Source organism: Columba livia, chromosome 1 (genome assembly GCF_036013475.1).
Source record: "Columba livia isolate bColLiv1 breed racing homer chromosome 1, bColLiv1.pat.W.v2, whole genome shotgun sequence".
Lineage (NCBI taxonomy): Eukaryota > Metazoa > Chordata > Aves > Columbiformes > Columbidae > Columba > Columba livia.
The window spans coordinates 144595467-144612748 of NC_088602.1; the positions used below are offsets into that span (position 1 = coordinate 144595467).

The 17282-nt window shown below is 39.4% G+C and overlaps 1 protein-coding gene across 1 annotated transcript in view; it reads left to right on the forward strand.

The window, feature by feature from the left end:
• The window catches only part of PKP2 (plakophilin 2), a 49128-nt gene extending 32227 nt beyond the window's left edge, over nucleotides 1-16901 (forward strand). Inside the window, exons 7-13 of the mRNA XM_065034745.1 lie at nucleotides 5763-5880; nucleotides 7363-7524; nucleotides 8380-8553; nucleotides 9143-9296; nucleotides 11526-11715; nucleotides 12687-12774; nucleotides 14320-16901. Of these exons, the coding sequence (XP_064890817.1) occupies nucleotides 5763-5880; nucleotides 7363-7524; nucleotides 8380-8553; nucleotides 9143-9296; nucleotides 11526-11715; nucleotides 12687-12774; nucleotides 14320-14388 (955 nt within the window). The 3' untranslated portion in view covers nucleotides 14389-16901. The remainder of the gene's footprint in view (nucleotides 1-5762; nucleotides 5881-7362; nucleotides 7525-8379; nucleotides 8554-9142; nucleotides 9297-11525; nucleotides 11716-12686; nucleotides 12775-14319) is intronic.
• The last annotated feature ends 381 nt before the right edge of the window (nucleotides 16902-17282 follow it).

Consider the following 17282-nt stretch of genomic DNA (forward strand, 5'->3'; position numbering starts at 1 on the left):
CAAAACCCGCCTGGACACATTCCTGTGTAACCTCATCTAGGTGTTCCTGCTCCGGCAGGGGAATTGGACTAGATGATCTTTTGAAGTCACTTCCAATCTCCAACATTCTGTGATTCTGTGATTCACAGCTAAAGCTGATCTGCAGTATTGCTAGCCAACATACTTTCTAGAAGACAAGAGTTTTTAATGAGGCTTACCGTATTTGTACAGACCAAATATCTGAATTTTTAAAGAATAATCAGTTTGCATCTCTTTATTGTAAACTGATGCACCTCCCAAGCTAGGTCACTAAAAGTATTGCTTCCTCATATATAAATTTTAAAAAAATCTCTCTGCACAAAGAAGTGCTGAAAAGTAAAAGAAGAGCATACCACTAAATAAAAAAACTGTGCACTGGGGGAATGATGTTATTAATGAAGATGTTTAAAGAGCATATATATTTGCCACAATATAAGTCTATAATTAGTCTTCCCTTTTGTAATACTAACATGTTTGTTATGTATGTTGATAAAGTCTACAGCCTGCAGCTTCTATTACAGGGTAAAAATAGTTCTTTGAAGTGCGATACTTTATGCATAGTACTGTACTTAGTTATAGGAGAATGCCAAAACTTGTTTTCAAAAATTTACATGCACCTATTGACTGACAGGGACACCCACAGTCCAAATCTAACACTAACATCTGACATGGGCATTTGCACAGTGCAACACAGTTACCAACTAGTAAATTAAAGCTCTCTTCATCCTCTGACAGAATTTCAGGAGAAATGAATCTGCATCTAGCAGATGTTATTGCAGAAAATAACACTGGAATGAGTGAATGACTGGAACATTCTCTATTCTGTGAACCAGTTATTGCAACAAGAATTGTGGAGTCCTGAATTTCATCTACCTGTGTCAGTGTATGTAGTCACAGATAAGGAAGTTTGACATTAGAAGGATTTCTTAATCCCATTCTCTAGGTCTGTAATTTGTCACAGTTTTATGGAAATCATTAACCACAAAATATAATTAAAAGAAGCTGTGTACACCACAATTCTGCATTAGCAGTTAGAATAAGTAAGGGTATAATTCAGTCCTGGAATATGATGAAAAGCACTGTGCCCTGAACAGGCAGAATAAGCCAAATCAAAAGACTTCACTCGTTGACTGACAACAAGCTGAAGAAGTAAAAAATTTGTATATTAAACTACCTAGAGGAGTATTGCAGGCTTTTACAGACAAGTCTTGTTTGGTTTTAAAGATAAAGTCACTTTTTCTTAGCCTGAAAGTCCTACACATAATACTTCTGTCACCAGTTCCACTACAAGTGCATAGAAGTCTTTAAGACACTTAGTCTCCTCCTCCATACTCCTTTTTTGAGTCTGAAAGGGTAAGATGCCAATAGCATACAGAACATATGGTTTTGAATATTATATATATATGTAAGTGGATTTCTGGCATGATTCTTCCTCTGATAAAAGGGAAGACTTAGTAGAAGGCTGGCTGTATTATACCTTGAAAGCTGATAGTGATCTCATTCCATTTTTAGCTTGAAATACCTGTTCCCAAAAGTTCTGCAATGTTTAACATTCCAAAATTTATGTTTAGTGATCACACTTCCTCCTGCAAAATATTTCATTTAAGTGATGGATCTAGCAATTGCAACTGCTGTGTTTCATTACAGAGTCCTCCCTTTTAACTGCTCTGCAACTGAAGCACCCTATAGTCCTATGCATCCTAATTCTTCAAACCTTTCTAGACAACTGCCTCCAGAAAGTCAACCAACCTCTCTGTTCCTGGTTCCCCAGCCAGTAAAATGGAAGTAACTTTTCCTCTTTCTTTATTATTTTTCACCCTCCATCTGTCCCAGCTCCCTTTTAAGGTCTTTGTGAACTACACATTGACCCACAAGGAGCATGTCAAACCAGGAGGCTGTGTAAACATCTACTTCTGTTTGCTCTGGAGAGAAGTGAAGCCAAATCTCTCACTGTGTGTTGAAAAGTGTAATGGCAGCTCAATTTCATAATGGAAGCTTCTAAGAGAGAACATAAAACAAATGAGTGATAGCAAGTCTTTGAACCAAGGCCTCTTGCATAGCATTGCCATTCCTTTATTTCTATCCACTCTTATCTTCTCTTGCCTCCTCTTCAGTTTATCTGCTCCCCTAATTCCTGAAAGGAATTATTATTTCCAGCAAGGAGCTTGCAGCCTGGTGCCTGTAGTCACTAAGTAGATCCCTGGATATTTTTCCCTCCCTGTTGCATTTTGAACTGTGTAAGTCATGAAGGGAATGGAATTTCCAGAACTACTTCAGGAAATTGTTATCACATAATTGAGTTACATTCCAATTACCAGTTTTAGCAGAATGAGTCCCAGGAGTAAAAACGCTCTTTTTCACAGTTGTGTGGATCATTCACAGCAGTGCAAAAACCTTTTCCAACATACTCAGCCAGTGTGTGACTCCGTGCAGGCTTCAAGGGAGTATCCCTTTCATTTGGTGCCATTTGCAATCTAACTGAACATATATTATCATTCTGTTTCTTTCAAAATCACCCTTGATTTTACTATCTTGCACTTCTTTGTATTTACCTCATATCTCTGGATAAAAATGATATTTCCCAAGAGGGAATTAGCTCATCCTCCACAAATGCCACAGAAATATGGGCAAATGGCTATTTTGGTTACAGATATAGTTATACCATGTGTGTGTGCAAGAGAAAACAGAAGCAGTGAATACAGGAGGAGATAAATGAGGCACATAACTACATACGATGCAGCCACATTAGAATGCGGCACAGTTTTGGCGTATCACCAAGATTAGTATATTTAAGCATGCCAAAAGCCAGAAATTTTTAATAGTTAGATGAGCCCAAAATGTAAGTTCTGAGTCATTCAAAGGAGCGCATCCCTACAAGCAGCAATCTCCCTCAGGCTGCATTCTCCCTGTTGCTGTATTCTCCCAGCCACTCAATACCAACACAGGGCTGAGATATCAGGAACTGTGTAACAGAAGAGTTTTTCTATGAGAAGACTCTTGACTCCAGCTGATCCTTTTTTCCACAAATGTATTTATCTCAGTGTACTTGAGATGAAATGCCAGTAAAACAAACTTGCACAGCAGATTTGGAGATTTCTAGGTAGCCCTGAAGTCTCACCATGGAGTTGCCACGAGCCACAGTACTCGGCCAGCCCAACCATGTTAATTGCCCAAGCACTGGGTGTTTCGAGGGCTCCAGGAGCTCCACTCCAAGAGAGTCCAACTCCTGAGCTCAGAGCAAGGCATTCCAGTTGTCAGAAACCTCAAATCATGGGAAGCCAAGATGAAGTAAGTTTTACAATTTTCTAAGCAAATGTTACCATTGTGTCAAAATCAATATTTATTTATTTTTAGAATTACATTGCTGTGAAACATCGCAGAAACATTTATTTTTTTCTGGTCTAAGAATATTTTTATTTCTTGGAATTTCTCAAGCTTTAATTAGCAAATAAACTGTCAAGTAAGCTTTTGCCTGAAATGTTCTTCTCTGCTTTGAAACCAGCTCAAACCTTATTCAGAGTAACATGGTTATGACCATAATTGGGCAAGTGGGAGAGCAGGAGCTCTTCCCTTCCCCATCCATATTCTGGTGACAAAGAAACAGGGAAAAGTGGGAAATGGAGAAGCCATATGTGTACAGATGCACACAGGCACACACTGATATCTCTGTCTGGATGAGCAGTTGAGCATCAGCTTCCTAATGAAACAGAGTTTAGTAATTAATTTCCTTTGCAGAACAGGCCAGGGCCTCTGATTCAGGCTTTTCTCTGCCACCGGAGCTATAAAGCTACGTGTCCCATCATATCATTCTAGACAGCAAGACCAGGTGATGGCCTCACCTTGCACAGCCATTCAGCATGGTCATAGCTGTGAGAAGTTCAGGGATTTTTAGAATAATGTACTGTGACGAAATGAAATACTGGATCAGCTGAAATGTCTTTGGTGAGGGAAATTCCACACTTATCTTTTAAGAGTATTTTTAGTCTGTGTGCCTCAGAAGCTATTTTGACTATGTGCTAGAAGGGCTGTAACATGTACAGTTCTGTCAGCATAACCATAAACATATGAAAAGGGGGCATGCCTCGAATGTGACATATATAGGTAAAATTAAATTCCAAAGTGATGGCCATATTGAAGAATATGAATATTGATTCTGTGATATATAATTCCATGAGAGAATAAATGAGCTCATAAATGGGGATATTGTAAACAGCATGGCCTACAGTAAAACTATAATTACAATGCATTAGTATTTAATCTGAATATTTTCTTCCTGGGAGAAAGAAACAGAAGAACTGCATTGACAGTATATAAACCACTACATTCATTTCACAATCATAAGCCACAGGAAAGTTTAAAACTGTACTTTACTGGCTTTGTCAGTAATAAAATTTTAAACCATTGTAATTTCCAGTGGGTAAAGTAAGCATGCAAAATAAACACTCTGAAATTATCTAAAGGAACATGTCCCTCTGTGTTTGTGATGAATGTTAAGATTGGGTTATATTTAATATTTCAAACAAAAAAGCTGGAATGTGATACTGCATGCAGCCTTTTAGCCAGCAGAGCTGCGGGAGTCCAAAATAATGCGGCCTAGGTTTGTAATTCCAGCATTCCATAATTCAGAGTTTGTTCAGTTGTAAAAATAATTATACCCGAAAATCGTAAGTGTTGCTACTTCCCTGGAAATCAGTAGCTTATTTAGAGCCAAACTTCAAGCAGCAATTTTGTGTTTGGTTTTTTTGAGAGTTTTAAAATCACTTTTATAATTCATCTTCAAGTTGTACTTGGGTTACCACAAAACACATAAAATATTACCTGAAACTCAGGCAAACAGTGGCTTCCTTTGGGTCTGGAGGAAGCAGAAAGCGTGTGGAGCAGTGTCTGAGCCACTGTGGTAGGACAGCAGAAGGCTTCTGCAGAAGTCATCTGGCATTTTCTGCTCTGACTGAGCAGCTTCTGGTGGCTTCAGCTTTTTTCTGCTTCGATGACATTAGTTTCTCTGGGAAGCTGGGAGTCGGCTGAGCACAGTGTATTTTCTCCTCTTCCTTGTCCTGCCATGTCATGATTCATCACATCAGCCCTTCACTCAGCAGCGGGGCCAGGCAGCTGCTCTGTCCTGCTGGCTCGGCTGCATTTGTGTCGCCCCTGCCCGCTCGCATCCCTCCAAGCATTTCCATGAGCATATTAGTTACCATATGAATTTGGCACCATAACTGACTTCGGTGATCTTTACCTGTTAATGTACAAAAGTTGCTAAAACTCTCTGAATATGTGTCTGTTGATGCGTCATCCTGGATCAAGAACTGGTTTGGTGTAGGTAAATGCTAAAGGATGATTGTGTGCGTGGAAATTTTTACAGGTATCTTTCCTCTGATATTTTGACATAGCTACTGTCCCATATGCTAAAAATATATTGACAAATGGAATAATGGAAAAACAAGTCCAGTTTGTTTGACTGTTTAAAAAGGATTAATTCAGCTTTGAGATGAAGATACGAGTCAGGTCCTACTTTATTCATCCAACCACAACAGTTTGTTTTTCTGAAGTATGTTTGTCTGGGAGCGCACTAAAGTGAAAGTTTTGCCTAGCAGAGGCTCAGATTATCTTACAGCTCTAAAGAAAGGAAGCAGTAAACTTTAATTTCAGTATCTTTAATATGTAGCTGGAGAAGTTTGTCAGAGGAGCACAAGGAAATATCTTTGACTAAATCTCTTCTGACCAACATATTCCTTCCTGCACAGAAACATGAGCTCTGCCGGCCCAGAAGGAAGGAAAAAGATGAGAGAATGCAACGGCTTGATTGATTCTCTTGTGTATTATATTCAAGGAACTATTGCAGACCACGAGCCTAATGACAAGGTACTCTTTGAGATGAAAAGTCTTTTCCTAGGGGAAATTGCTAGGAGAATATTTTTTTGTTTAGAAACCAATATTCGGGAACAGCTGTGATGTAACTGCCAAACTTATTTCCAGAGCTTTTAGAACTGTCACTAAAGATGAAAGTCCAGTAAGAAACTTTCAGAACTGTTTTTTCTTATGCTGCAGTCCAAAAGAATAACATACCTTGGCATTGGGAAAATATTTTCAGAATCAGCAGAAAGAGCTAGAAACTTCTGTCGTTTTTTTGTTTTGTTTTGTTTTTAAATGTGATGTGAAGTCACAGCTTTCAGAGATACTGAAACACCTGAAGAGTCAGATATTACCTTTATAGTTGTCTCAGGGATCTAGCCAGCTAGAAGCTTAAAAAAAATAATCTGCTTACTTTCCTGTATATTTAGTGCTATATACCCCTTAGAAAATGAAGAACCTAAATGTCTTTGGGTCGCAACATAGTTAAGGAGCTTGCATCATTTAGAATGAGATTGCTTTTCCTAAGTTATACCTTCTGCCTAAGCCAGTAGCTACAAGGACATGGACACCTCCAGAAGCCGGTTTCTCTCACTCTCTTCCTCCCACCATTGACTGCAGATAAACCATGAACATTGCTCAGACTAGGTGCTTGCCTTTTAGCTGGATGAAGTTGGGTGAGAAGACCAGCTGTCACTTATGAGAAGGTTAGCTGTAGCCTGTGAGGCGTTTCTAGTGTGCCTGCTATGACTTGTGCTGTGTAATGGTAATTACGGCACATTTATAGCTCTGTTCTAGGATTAGTTAGTTGAGCTTCTCCATCTCCCTGTATTCAGTGCCATTAGCTTCAGGGAGAATCCAGCACATTACACTTGTGCCAATAGCTCCCAGCTGCGTTTTGTCTTAAAACCACTCATTCTTTTTTTACTTTCAACAAAGGAGGAACTGCTAATAAAGCTGTTTGCCACTAGACTCATCACTCAGAAATTGTAGACCTAACCTTAGCCATGCCCAGAATGGCACATCAAATTTAAAAAAGCATTCTACCACAGAAAACTGCTTCCTCCTTAGGAAAGATACAAACCTTCCCTTTTGCTGATGCTACAGTGAGGTGTGTACGTGATCAGCTTTTCTCTTAAGCTCTTAAACATTCCTTGGCACACTTCTGGTCTGTGCCAAATAGCACTCGCCCAAACAATTCCCAGGCACAATTCAGGAATTATAATGTCCCAAGATCATTTTCGACAGGCATGCACCCCACTCTGAATGCAAGCCCTGTGTGCCAGCTGGCCTCAGTGCTCAGGAACATCCCAGGGCATGTTTAATTTATCAGTGTAAATTCAGTCTTGTGGATCACCGGCACAAAGACTAGTTTTTCTGTGAGCCCTGCAGTTAGTTGCTGAAGATCCACAAATGAAAGCTTTTCCCATGTCTATACATGTCCCTTCAACATGTGCCAAAGCTTTAAAGATTTCTATTCATTTGTTATTTTAGGCCACAGAGAACTGTGTGTGCATTCTTCACAATCTTTCCTACCAGCTAGAGATAGAGCTCCCTGAGAGCTATGCCCGGACAATATATATGCAAAGAAGAAATATTTCTAGCAATGATAAAACACCGGGCTGTTTTGGAACACGGAGCAGAAAAGTAAAAGAGGTAAAACATCTGTTTATTTGCATCTCATTTTATTAATCAGTTGTAGCAACTTCTGGAGAATAAGGCTGTAATCTACTTAACAGTCTGTTATCGATGTATCTGGTAGTGTGATGCTTACTTGCCCCAAACATGCAAATTTATTGGTAGTCTTTACTAAAACCCATTATCTTGTTCAGCTGCTGATGGTGAAAATGACATAGCAATTCACTGTTTCTTTAGCTAAGGAACAGTCTTTATCCGCTCAGTTTCATCCCCTCTGGTGGATGTAGGTGGTATCTGTACCACGTACAGCAATTGTGCAAGTGCCTTACTAATGAGCAGGCATTGTCACGGTTTCACCAGTGAAACCAGCTTTAGGTGACTTGTCACTTCCACGATTTCCTGGCTTTTGAACTGTTTCACACCTCCTCTTTTGATGCCATGTGATACAGATCACAAATAATCTGGCAACTGGGAATTGTTGGAGAGAAAACAGGTGTCGGGGCAGGGGGAAGCAAAAGAAAAGGATAGATTCCCCATCTATTAGTTTTGCTGGAGTGTCTTCTGCCTTCTGTCTTCTGCTTCATCCACAGTACAACTCTAGCTGGCCTTTTCTGTTTCTCCTTGGCCTCAGCCCCCAGTGTCAAATGCTGAGAGATGAGAAGCAGCTTCCTCAACACCTGTCTCCTCTCTTTGGACGGAGTGGCCAGTATTATTAAATACTGAAATTTTACATGTTGTCATTTGAGTTCACAACTTGATAATGATTGGAAATAATCTGGTCAAAGAGAGTTACAAAATGGCTAGTTTAGCTTGTGATGCATCAAGTCATTTCAGGTCACTGTTTCTAAAGGCTTAATCTGTTTACATGTTTAGAAGCAGCAGGACACCCCAATACCTGAAGAAAAGAGCAATCCCAGAGGTGTCGAATCTCTCTGGCATTCCACACTGATTAGGATATATCTCTCCTTAATAGCAAAGAGTACCAGAAACTACACCCAGGAAGCATCCCTGGGAGCTCTTCAAAACCTCACAGCTGGCAGTGGACCAGTAAGTCAGCTTTTTTCTTTTTCTTGTCATTTTGTTCTTAATGTGAATGCCTAGAGTTTAGAGCTGCAGTGCAACACGGCCACAGATCAGGTAACCACTGACAAGTCACTGTCTCACAGACGTGGTCAAGAAATTGAAGAATATTGAAGGGAAAGTCATAACTGGCAGTGCAGCCATTTTTTGGCAAATATGGGGACTGCTTCTTCTCAGTCCATATACATCTCACATGTGAATTTGCTACTTCGTTGCACAATGAGGGATGAATAAATGTTAAAAGCACAGAAAAAAGAGGGGTTTGTGGAACATAATCAGTCCCATGGGGAGAGGAAGGCTCTGACACAATGGCAGATCACTTTTCTGGTGAAAAAAACTAATGACCTTTGTCTGAGGAGCTGGCCATAGAGCACATGGGAGGGAAAGGGTTCATAACTTCTTTTATATCACCTTCCTTTTCTGTTGTAGCTCATATGTCACTCTGGATTTAAATTATTTTAAACGTACTTAAATTTAAGTAGAGAACCTGCTGCATTTTTTTATTAAGCTGTACATTCATGGTAATGACACACTATTGTCACATGCCTCATAACAGATGCCGTTTGCGGTGGCCCAGACTGTTGTTCAGAAAGCAAATGGCCTTCCAAGTATTCGAAATATGCTGCATGTAAGTCACCCGACAGTAAAGAAGACGGCAGTCTCACTGCTCAGGAACTTGTCTCGCAACACCTCTCTGCAAAGTGATATAGGTGAGGAAGGTTTAACATCTCTTGGGCTTTTGTTCTCTGCTCTCTTTACCTTAAACTTTCCTTCTTTAAAAAAAATAAATGCGCAAAAAACCTGATATGTGAGTTTAGTGGATTTTTAGGTCAAATACTTGCAGTCTTTATACAGAATTGCAAATAAAGAGTTTTGCCTAAGAAATATTCTAACCTCAAGCTTTTTCTGACTTTTATAGTCCTCATCAGATACTTCCATTGATGTTACTTTCAAAACATACATAATGGAAGTAAAACCTACACAGATTTAGAGAGGGAGTTTTTCTTCTGCTTAAAATGAGTGCAGAGTTCTGTGCTAGCAAAGCTACATAATCCTTTGTGAGAAATCATAGAATATCTCTGATTCCTCTAGAGAAGATGGTATTTTCTTCTTTTAGACCCAAAGTTTTAGAAGCTTGCAGCTCATAGTTTTCCTGCATAAGTTTTTTGAGAATGGAAGCTAGAAGATGCCATAGAGAAAATAGTCCAGTCTTTTTAGAGGACCTCATTTCTAAAATGTTATCATTATTTTGACATCAGAAGCCATGTTTATTCTGAGTATTCTCATTTCAATTTAATGTACAAGATAAAATGAATTCACATGATTTTTTGTCCTTTTCTGTGTTCCCACCAAAGGGGGAAGGGGAGATTACAGGCATACAGCTGGTTCATGGGACAGATTAACCTCCAGAATTCTGCAGGACAGTCTCCTGGGCACTGTTTAATCCTTAGAGAACATTCCCTATTAATGAAAATATTGTAACATGGACTGATTTCAAAGGGATAATCCATATGGTGTTAAAAATTACAAGTGGTGAATCCCCCAGAAAGAGTAAAAATTAAACCAAGAAGTTGTAATTTCATCAGGAAAAACAATTTATGAAATCATGTGGAAAAGACAGGATAGCATTAACTTTGGAGAAAGGTGCTTCACCTTGCACATTCACAGTCATTTTCTTGCTTTACCCATGGCAGAGAGAACTGGGGGAATTTGGGGTGAACCTTTTCTCCATGAAAAGGTGTTCTTTCTGACTGACATGTGTTCATTCAAGTCAAATTCTCCAAGTAATTTTGGACAAAGGAAAACATTTGTAAGGGCATGCTGTTTCCTAGTTTCCTAGTGTCTATATTTATTAATCATAATGAACCCTTGATATTAAATTGAGATAAATTTAATATAAAACATATCTAAAAGAAAAATTATTTAAAAGCAACTGAAATTTTCCTTTTTTACTTGAAAAAAATAACCTTTGTTCTGAAGTGACATTATCAAGATACTGCCAAATATACTTACTGAAAATTGCCTTCCTTGTTTTACCAATGGAAGAAAAGATGGGCTATCACATCTGACATAATTGCTTTGACTGAGACTCAGCATAGCAGCCGGATCATTCTGCTTTAAAGGTCCTTTTCTCAATTGCGTGTAGTTTAATCTCTGTACACATGAACCTTGTCACACACCATCTGGACGAATAAACAGACCACGCGGAAATCAAAGTGCTCTATCGAAGTGAAACACTGGGCAGGGAGGGGAGAATGGACAAAATAGCCTCACGCTGAATACAAAAGCCTCCTTGCTTTCCAAATGCCCGATGCTACTTCTTACAGTGGGAGCAGCTGACTATGAGCTCCTGCTGGCTGCTGTAATTTTCTCCATCAGCTCTGGTCCATACAGCACAGATCTCACAACATACAGTCAAACTCAACTGCTGTCCAAAGCTGTTGTTTGATGTTTGGTTGGCTGGTGAGGTCACATTCAGTATGGTCAAAGTGATGAGGTGTTTGAGTAGGGATAGACTTCAGAATATGATGCTCTTCTGAAATAAACAGCACACACACTGGCTCGGGACACTGAGTTCCACTTACAGCCATCACCCTCTCTCAGTTTGCTGTATACCGCTATACCCATGGTTACCTATAGGGCACACAGGGTTCCTTGGGAAGTGGCAGCCTGCTGCTAGAGCATGCATAGTGTCCTCAGTACAGTAGATGAGGTATTAATGTGCTGTGTATAAGAAGCAAACAGATACTGTCCAATTTAGGACAGATGCAGCTTAACCTAAATTGTGGGGATGTAATGCAGGTATGAAACCATGATTCTGTTGCGGGAGCACACAGCATGCCGATAGGTGATAATGAGAGGAGTAAGGTCTTCTGGGACCCCTAGATAAATCTGCACCTGTTAGTAATGGAGTTGCTTGTCTCTCTTCCAACTTGTAGCCAGAGAAGTTTTGCCTGATTTGGTCTTGATACTTCCAAGTTCTGTCCTGGCATCTGATATTGCCTGTGAAACCACAGCATCCATCTGCTACACCCTGTACAATTTGACACAGAGCAGTTCACACAATGCACGGCTTCTCCTGAGTGCTGACGGCCTGCCCAAGATTATTGCCATAAGCATGAATGACAGGTAAGGTGATTGAGAAGCCTTTCCTCCCCCTCCTCCTTTCCCTGGGGAGAAAAAAACCTGCAACCTCTGCAATTTGCAGAGGTGAAAACGTTGCATCTTAAGGTACAGGACAGCTTAAATGAGTTACTGTGATGTGGATAGAATTGCACATACTGGGAAATACAGAAAAATCTCTTATAACTTCTGTTCCATCCACAGCTAAATTTGCCATGTTCCAGCATTTTAAACAGTTCCTCAGAAGATGATGGCACAATATTCTAATATATATAGTGACTGATCATCAGATTGTATCTGTCCCCAAATAGTTTCTATGTTTCCTGTTCCTTGTAACATAGCCCTGATAATCTTTAGCAGAAAAATGCATATACATTTTATAGAGCTGAGAGAACTTGAAAAATATTTATAAATGGGCATTTTAGATAATACATGTTGAATTTCCTTTAATCATTATTTAATACATAATCACAACCAGTGTTTACTCAAAATAAAATAATTCATTCTTTGTGAATATGAATAATTATTCTGTTTGCTTTCCTCTCTTATTTACAAAATGAAAGAGGAAATTCATCTCAGTAAAGGAAACCTCATGAGGCTCTGAATAGTTTAAATCCTGTCTAACTAACCAGAGATTGTACCTGCTGGAAAGATCCTTTCAGATGCTTGTTATGTTGAGAGTTAGTTTTTTAAACTGCATATAAACAGCATGATAGCTGCTTGAAGATGAAGGCTGTAGAGTACTTAATTTCCCTCTAACTTTGAAGAATGAATGAAACAGGGAGGTATGTTGCAGGGAGGTACGTATGTAGCCTGAAACGTGCTAGAATACCTAAAATACAGTAAAACAGCATTTAGGAGGAGAGAGAGAGACAGAAAATGTGCTACGAGGTTACGTTTGCTGAAGTTTGCACATGCACTGTGATCATGAAGTGGGAAATTAAAGATGTTTTATTATTCTTTCCACAAAATTGCAGCAATATGTTCAGCAAAGCTAGCAGGGCTGCTTCAGTCCTCCTCTACTCCTTGTGGTCACATACTGATCTCCACAGTGCTTACAAAAAGGTAAGATCTGGGTTAGGACAAAGACTTGTAATCTGTCCTTTCAGACCTAGAATTGTCATTTGTCCTTTGGGGCCTTGAGCACTTCTGCACTGTTAAGAAACAACCTGTGATAGGATTTCAAGTGGTGTCTGAATTTAGTGTTTCTATTGCTTGTACATAATCCTGAACGAGTAAGGCATGCCCTTAATTTTTTCTCATCTGTGTTCATATTCTCTTCCTCTCTGGTTTTATATCCACTGGTAAAATTTATGAGAAACATTACTGCTGCCTGTCAGAAGTCTCTGGTGGTGAGAAGTGATGCACAGTAGGAGTCCATCCACCACCGACTGAACCAACCTGACACGTAGGGCTTAAGGTGTCAGTAAAAGCAAAGGCAGGGCAAAGCACCTTCCTGCTTTAAAACCAGAGCAGTTTTGTTCTCCTTGTTCTTTATATTGTCTGCAAGCCCAGGTGTTAGTTATATTCAGACAAAAAGGTAGGGCAGCCTAGGAAAGGTGTTGGCAAACATTTACAGCCACAGTTAAAATCAAACAAAAAATTACCAGAATCAATCAACAAACAAAACAGTTTTTTCTCTCCTTTTGAAGTTCTATGACTGCTTTTTGAAAACGAAGGTGGATTGACTTCAGCCTACCTACTTTTAACCTGCATTTCAATCTGTTTTCATTCTTCGTTTTTTTTTGCTGTTCAGAATTTCTGTCACCTAACATTCCCTATAACCTAAAATTATTCCATTTTTTCAAGTTCTAGCCTTTGACATTTATTAGTCAGCTGGTTCCTTCTTGTAGATTTTTTGTTGAAATTTGTTCGAAAAGTTACTTAGTGTAGTATCCTTTAAGAGCCTTGCATCACATTCAGCAGGGTACACTGCCCTACAAGCCAGAAATCTGCATTCAGGAATAAGAGTGCTATACCCATATAAGCTCTAATTGAGTTTTGTTGTCTCTGGTTTTTGGCAACCACATTCCTGGCTTCGCTGTACAGCAATATCCCCCATGGCATGAATTTTCTGAAGTCACTGATACTTTGAGTATGCCTGTAAGACACATTTGTTGGATCTGAGTTTCAAAAAATGCTGAATACTTGTTCTTCCTGAGCAAATCACGTCCCCTAGAGATATCAGGTACAGCACTGAAAACTGCAGGCTACCTAATGGCTAGACATTTTTGAAAAGTTAGTCTAGTAAGTAACAGAAATCACTTGGTCAAACAAGACTGATAATGTCCTGAGTCATTTTGGTATTGCCCTGTAATATTTGTTCAGATAGGGTTAATCTCAGCTGACATTAGTCACCTAAGAGTTAGGAGCCTGTAGAGCTGAGCTAGAAGAAAAGTCCCTGGACAGTTAGTGGAGAGAGTTAAGCAGCTCCAGTGATTCATCTCACATATCTTAGACTGAGCGGAGTCACTCCTGGGAGATGCCTGTTCTGTCTCTGCTGATTGTGGAGGACTCTGCCTGTACCCTTTTAGACAGCTCTGAACCCACCCTTCCCTTGCAGAATTGGCACTGAAGATAACGAATTATTCTGTTTCTTTCATTCCAAAGGCTGACTTTAAGAAGGCGGATTTCATCAACAGTCGGACCACAAAAGCCTATAACTCACTAAAAGATTGAATCAGAGCGTAACACCACTGAAGACAAATGAGATTACACATCAATTAACGTAACTATCTTCACGTGATTGGTGTTGCCATCATCAATCAGGAAGTATCTCAGAAAAAAGGGGCTGGTTTTATATAGGACTTGAGTGACCAGAGGATAACTGTTTTGTGGTTTTAATCCTAATCACTTTGTTGTCACTGTATATTTCAATTTGAGAAGCTTATATCAATATATGAATAACCAAAGATGGATTCTTCAGGACATCTAAGGTGAAGTTTCATCCAGGTTAACCACTAGTCAGAGCTTCAGGTGACTGCATTTTGTTTAACAGGCATTTACACAGAGGGGTTTGTAATGCTGATTGGCAGCAAATTCTTTTCAGACTGTTTCATAAAGATCATTTTGTACAGTGGGTAATCATCAAGTGCACTGCTCAGGACATAGTACTTTTTCACCCTTTTGTTTCTTCCCACATGCTAAATAAGAATCTCCAGATTCTGTAAGTATTCACAATAAGCTGTTTCACTACCTGCATTATAAAAGCACCAATCAAGTTGAAATTATTATTTTTTTGTATTGCTTGTATACATGTGCTCACTGGTTCTTAAGCCTCTTTTCTTTGAGATTTCATTAGCAACAGCAACAAAACTGATTTTACATAGGTCTTATCATACCTTGTTCCTCTCATCCTCCCTGACATGGCTGTTGGAATTTAGAACTGTGTCCAGAAAGGGTTTTAACTAGAACCAATATATTTCAGACACTTTGGGCTGACTTTAGATCCATCATTCTTTGCTAACTGGTGGAAGAGTTAGCTGCTGGTGATTCAGTGATTACTTTAAGAAAATTGTTTTTTCAAAAAGATTCTATTGCTAATCTATATATAGTAAAGGGAGTGGAGTCTCGCCTTTATTTTTGAAGAAACAGATACACACACAGAAGAGATAAGGCTCTGTGCTGCTTAAGGAATTCATCTGATCCTGCTTCATATTCTCTTACTTGAAATCATCCTTCTCCCTACAGCAATTACATGCAACGTGATAACCAAAGGACTATGTCTGCACATGTGGGAATAGGTAACAGGAGAAGAAAAATTCCTGAGTACTTAAAGGCATGATATGATCCTCAGAGAGGGAAAAGAAGCACTAAAAAACCCCATCTGATACCTTTAGTAAGCGAGATCTGTCTCAACAAACCTGTAGTTAAATTGTCCATTAAACCAACAGGATACTCATATATAAAACTCTGTGGATTGGATTATCAGCTGACATGGTCTCTTCCGAAATCAGGGGAGCTAAGCTACATTTATGGCAACCAGGACTTTGGCGTATGTATTTACAATCCTTCCCGCAGAAATGGAGCCCGTCCTGTACGCCCACGCTGAGCTACTGGTACAGCAGCTATTACAGCTCCTCCTATCCAGAAAGGGACGCACAGTCCTTTGAGTAGGGACCTCACAGAGGAGATCATCAAGCCTGTTCATTTCAACACTCCTGGCCAAAGGTCTTGCTCCTGCCAGAAATTTGCAACCAGCCAATTGTGACATTGCCCTATGTCCAAACATATTTCTGGATACTGGCAAGCTAAATTCTGCTGGTGGGTGCACATAGTTCTCATAGGGTTCCCAGGAAGTTCCACATGTGCGTGCAAAACAGAACGTGTCCTGGGGAGGTAGGCAAACAGCCCTGCTTTCCCATCACAGATCATTTTCATAGGGCTGTTAGTCCTCCGCATTTGCTTTGAATAACTCAAATCAAATGCATTCCAGTAAGAGGTTTTAAAAATACTATTGTTTTTTTAAGAGGTTTGTTTTCAAAATACTCCAGATCCAAAAGCAACACAGGGGAGGGGAACTTACAACACTGCATGTCAAGGAAATTGTTTTTATAATTTTTTAAAAAATATGATAGAAAACAGACAATTAAAATCTAACTTCTTCTTCTGACTTGTTTACCCAAGTAACACCGTGTATGCCATGAATGAATAAACACCAGGAAACCCAGACACATATGCTTTTACTGTCCAAAAAAGTAGCAATAGGCACAATTAATATACATAGAGTAAACCTAAATACAGAGCAGCACAGGAGTGAAGATCAGCAGCCTAAAGGTCAGGAAGGGGGCTTCCAGAAACACCTGAGTATTGGTTTAGTTCTGTGAAACCCACACGCTATTCAAAAAAGAGAAAAGAAAAAGAGACCAATGCTGGGCATTTTTTGAGCATTTTCAAATGCCCTTCTTAAGATATCTAAGTCCCAGTAAGATGTCCCTAAGAATGGGGTGCAAACTTTTGGGGTTGTTTCTATTGGCAGCGTCCCTTTAAAATCCAACAGTGTTCAGAAGTCACAAGGAAGAATATCAGACTGGGCAACAACTGAAAGCTATAAACAGGGATGAGAAACAATGACACACCTTAGTACAACTGATCTCCTACTTGTATGCAATCAAAAACATTTCAGCAGGAATCCAAAGAAAGCAAACAATGTTAGTCAGAGAAATAATAAAGTATTCTCTCTAATGCAAAAAGTCTGTCTTTGGTCTTTGTTATTATTAGTGAACCTACTTGCTGTGATGCAAATTTTCAAGCCTTAGCCCTTCCTTTAAAAAAGCAAATTCATATCTAAATTTAATCTAGGTGCAGAGACTTAGACTTTTCTACAACAGGAGAGTGTTCCTGAAGGCAAGCTGTGTAATGCTCCTTTTGACATCAGCGTGCTTCTGCAAACAATTTATTTTTACTTACAAAATCTGTTACAGCTCTCTTTGTGCAGTATTGCTGACCTATCAAAGCACCTGGCATCCTCTGTCTTCACCCCTCTTTAATTGGTCTTTGCCAGAAAACTTTACCATGGGCCATATCATCACTGGAGATCTCAAACGTTATTGGGATCATCCTCACCATAGTCT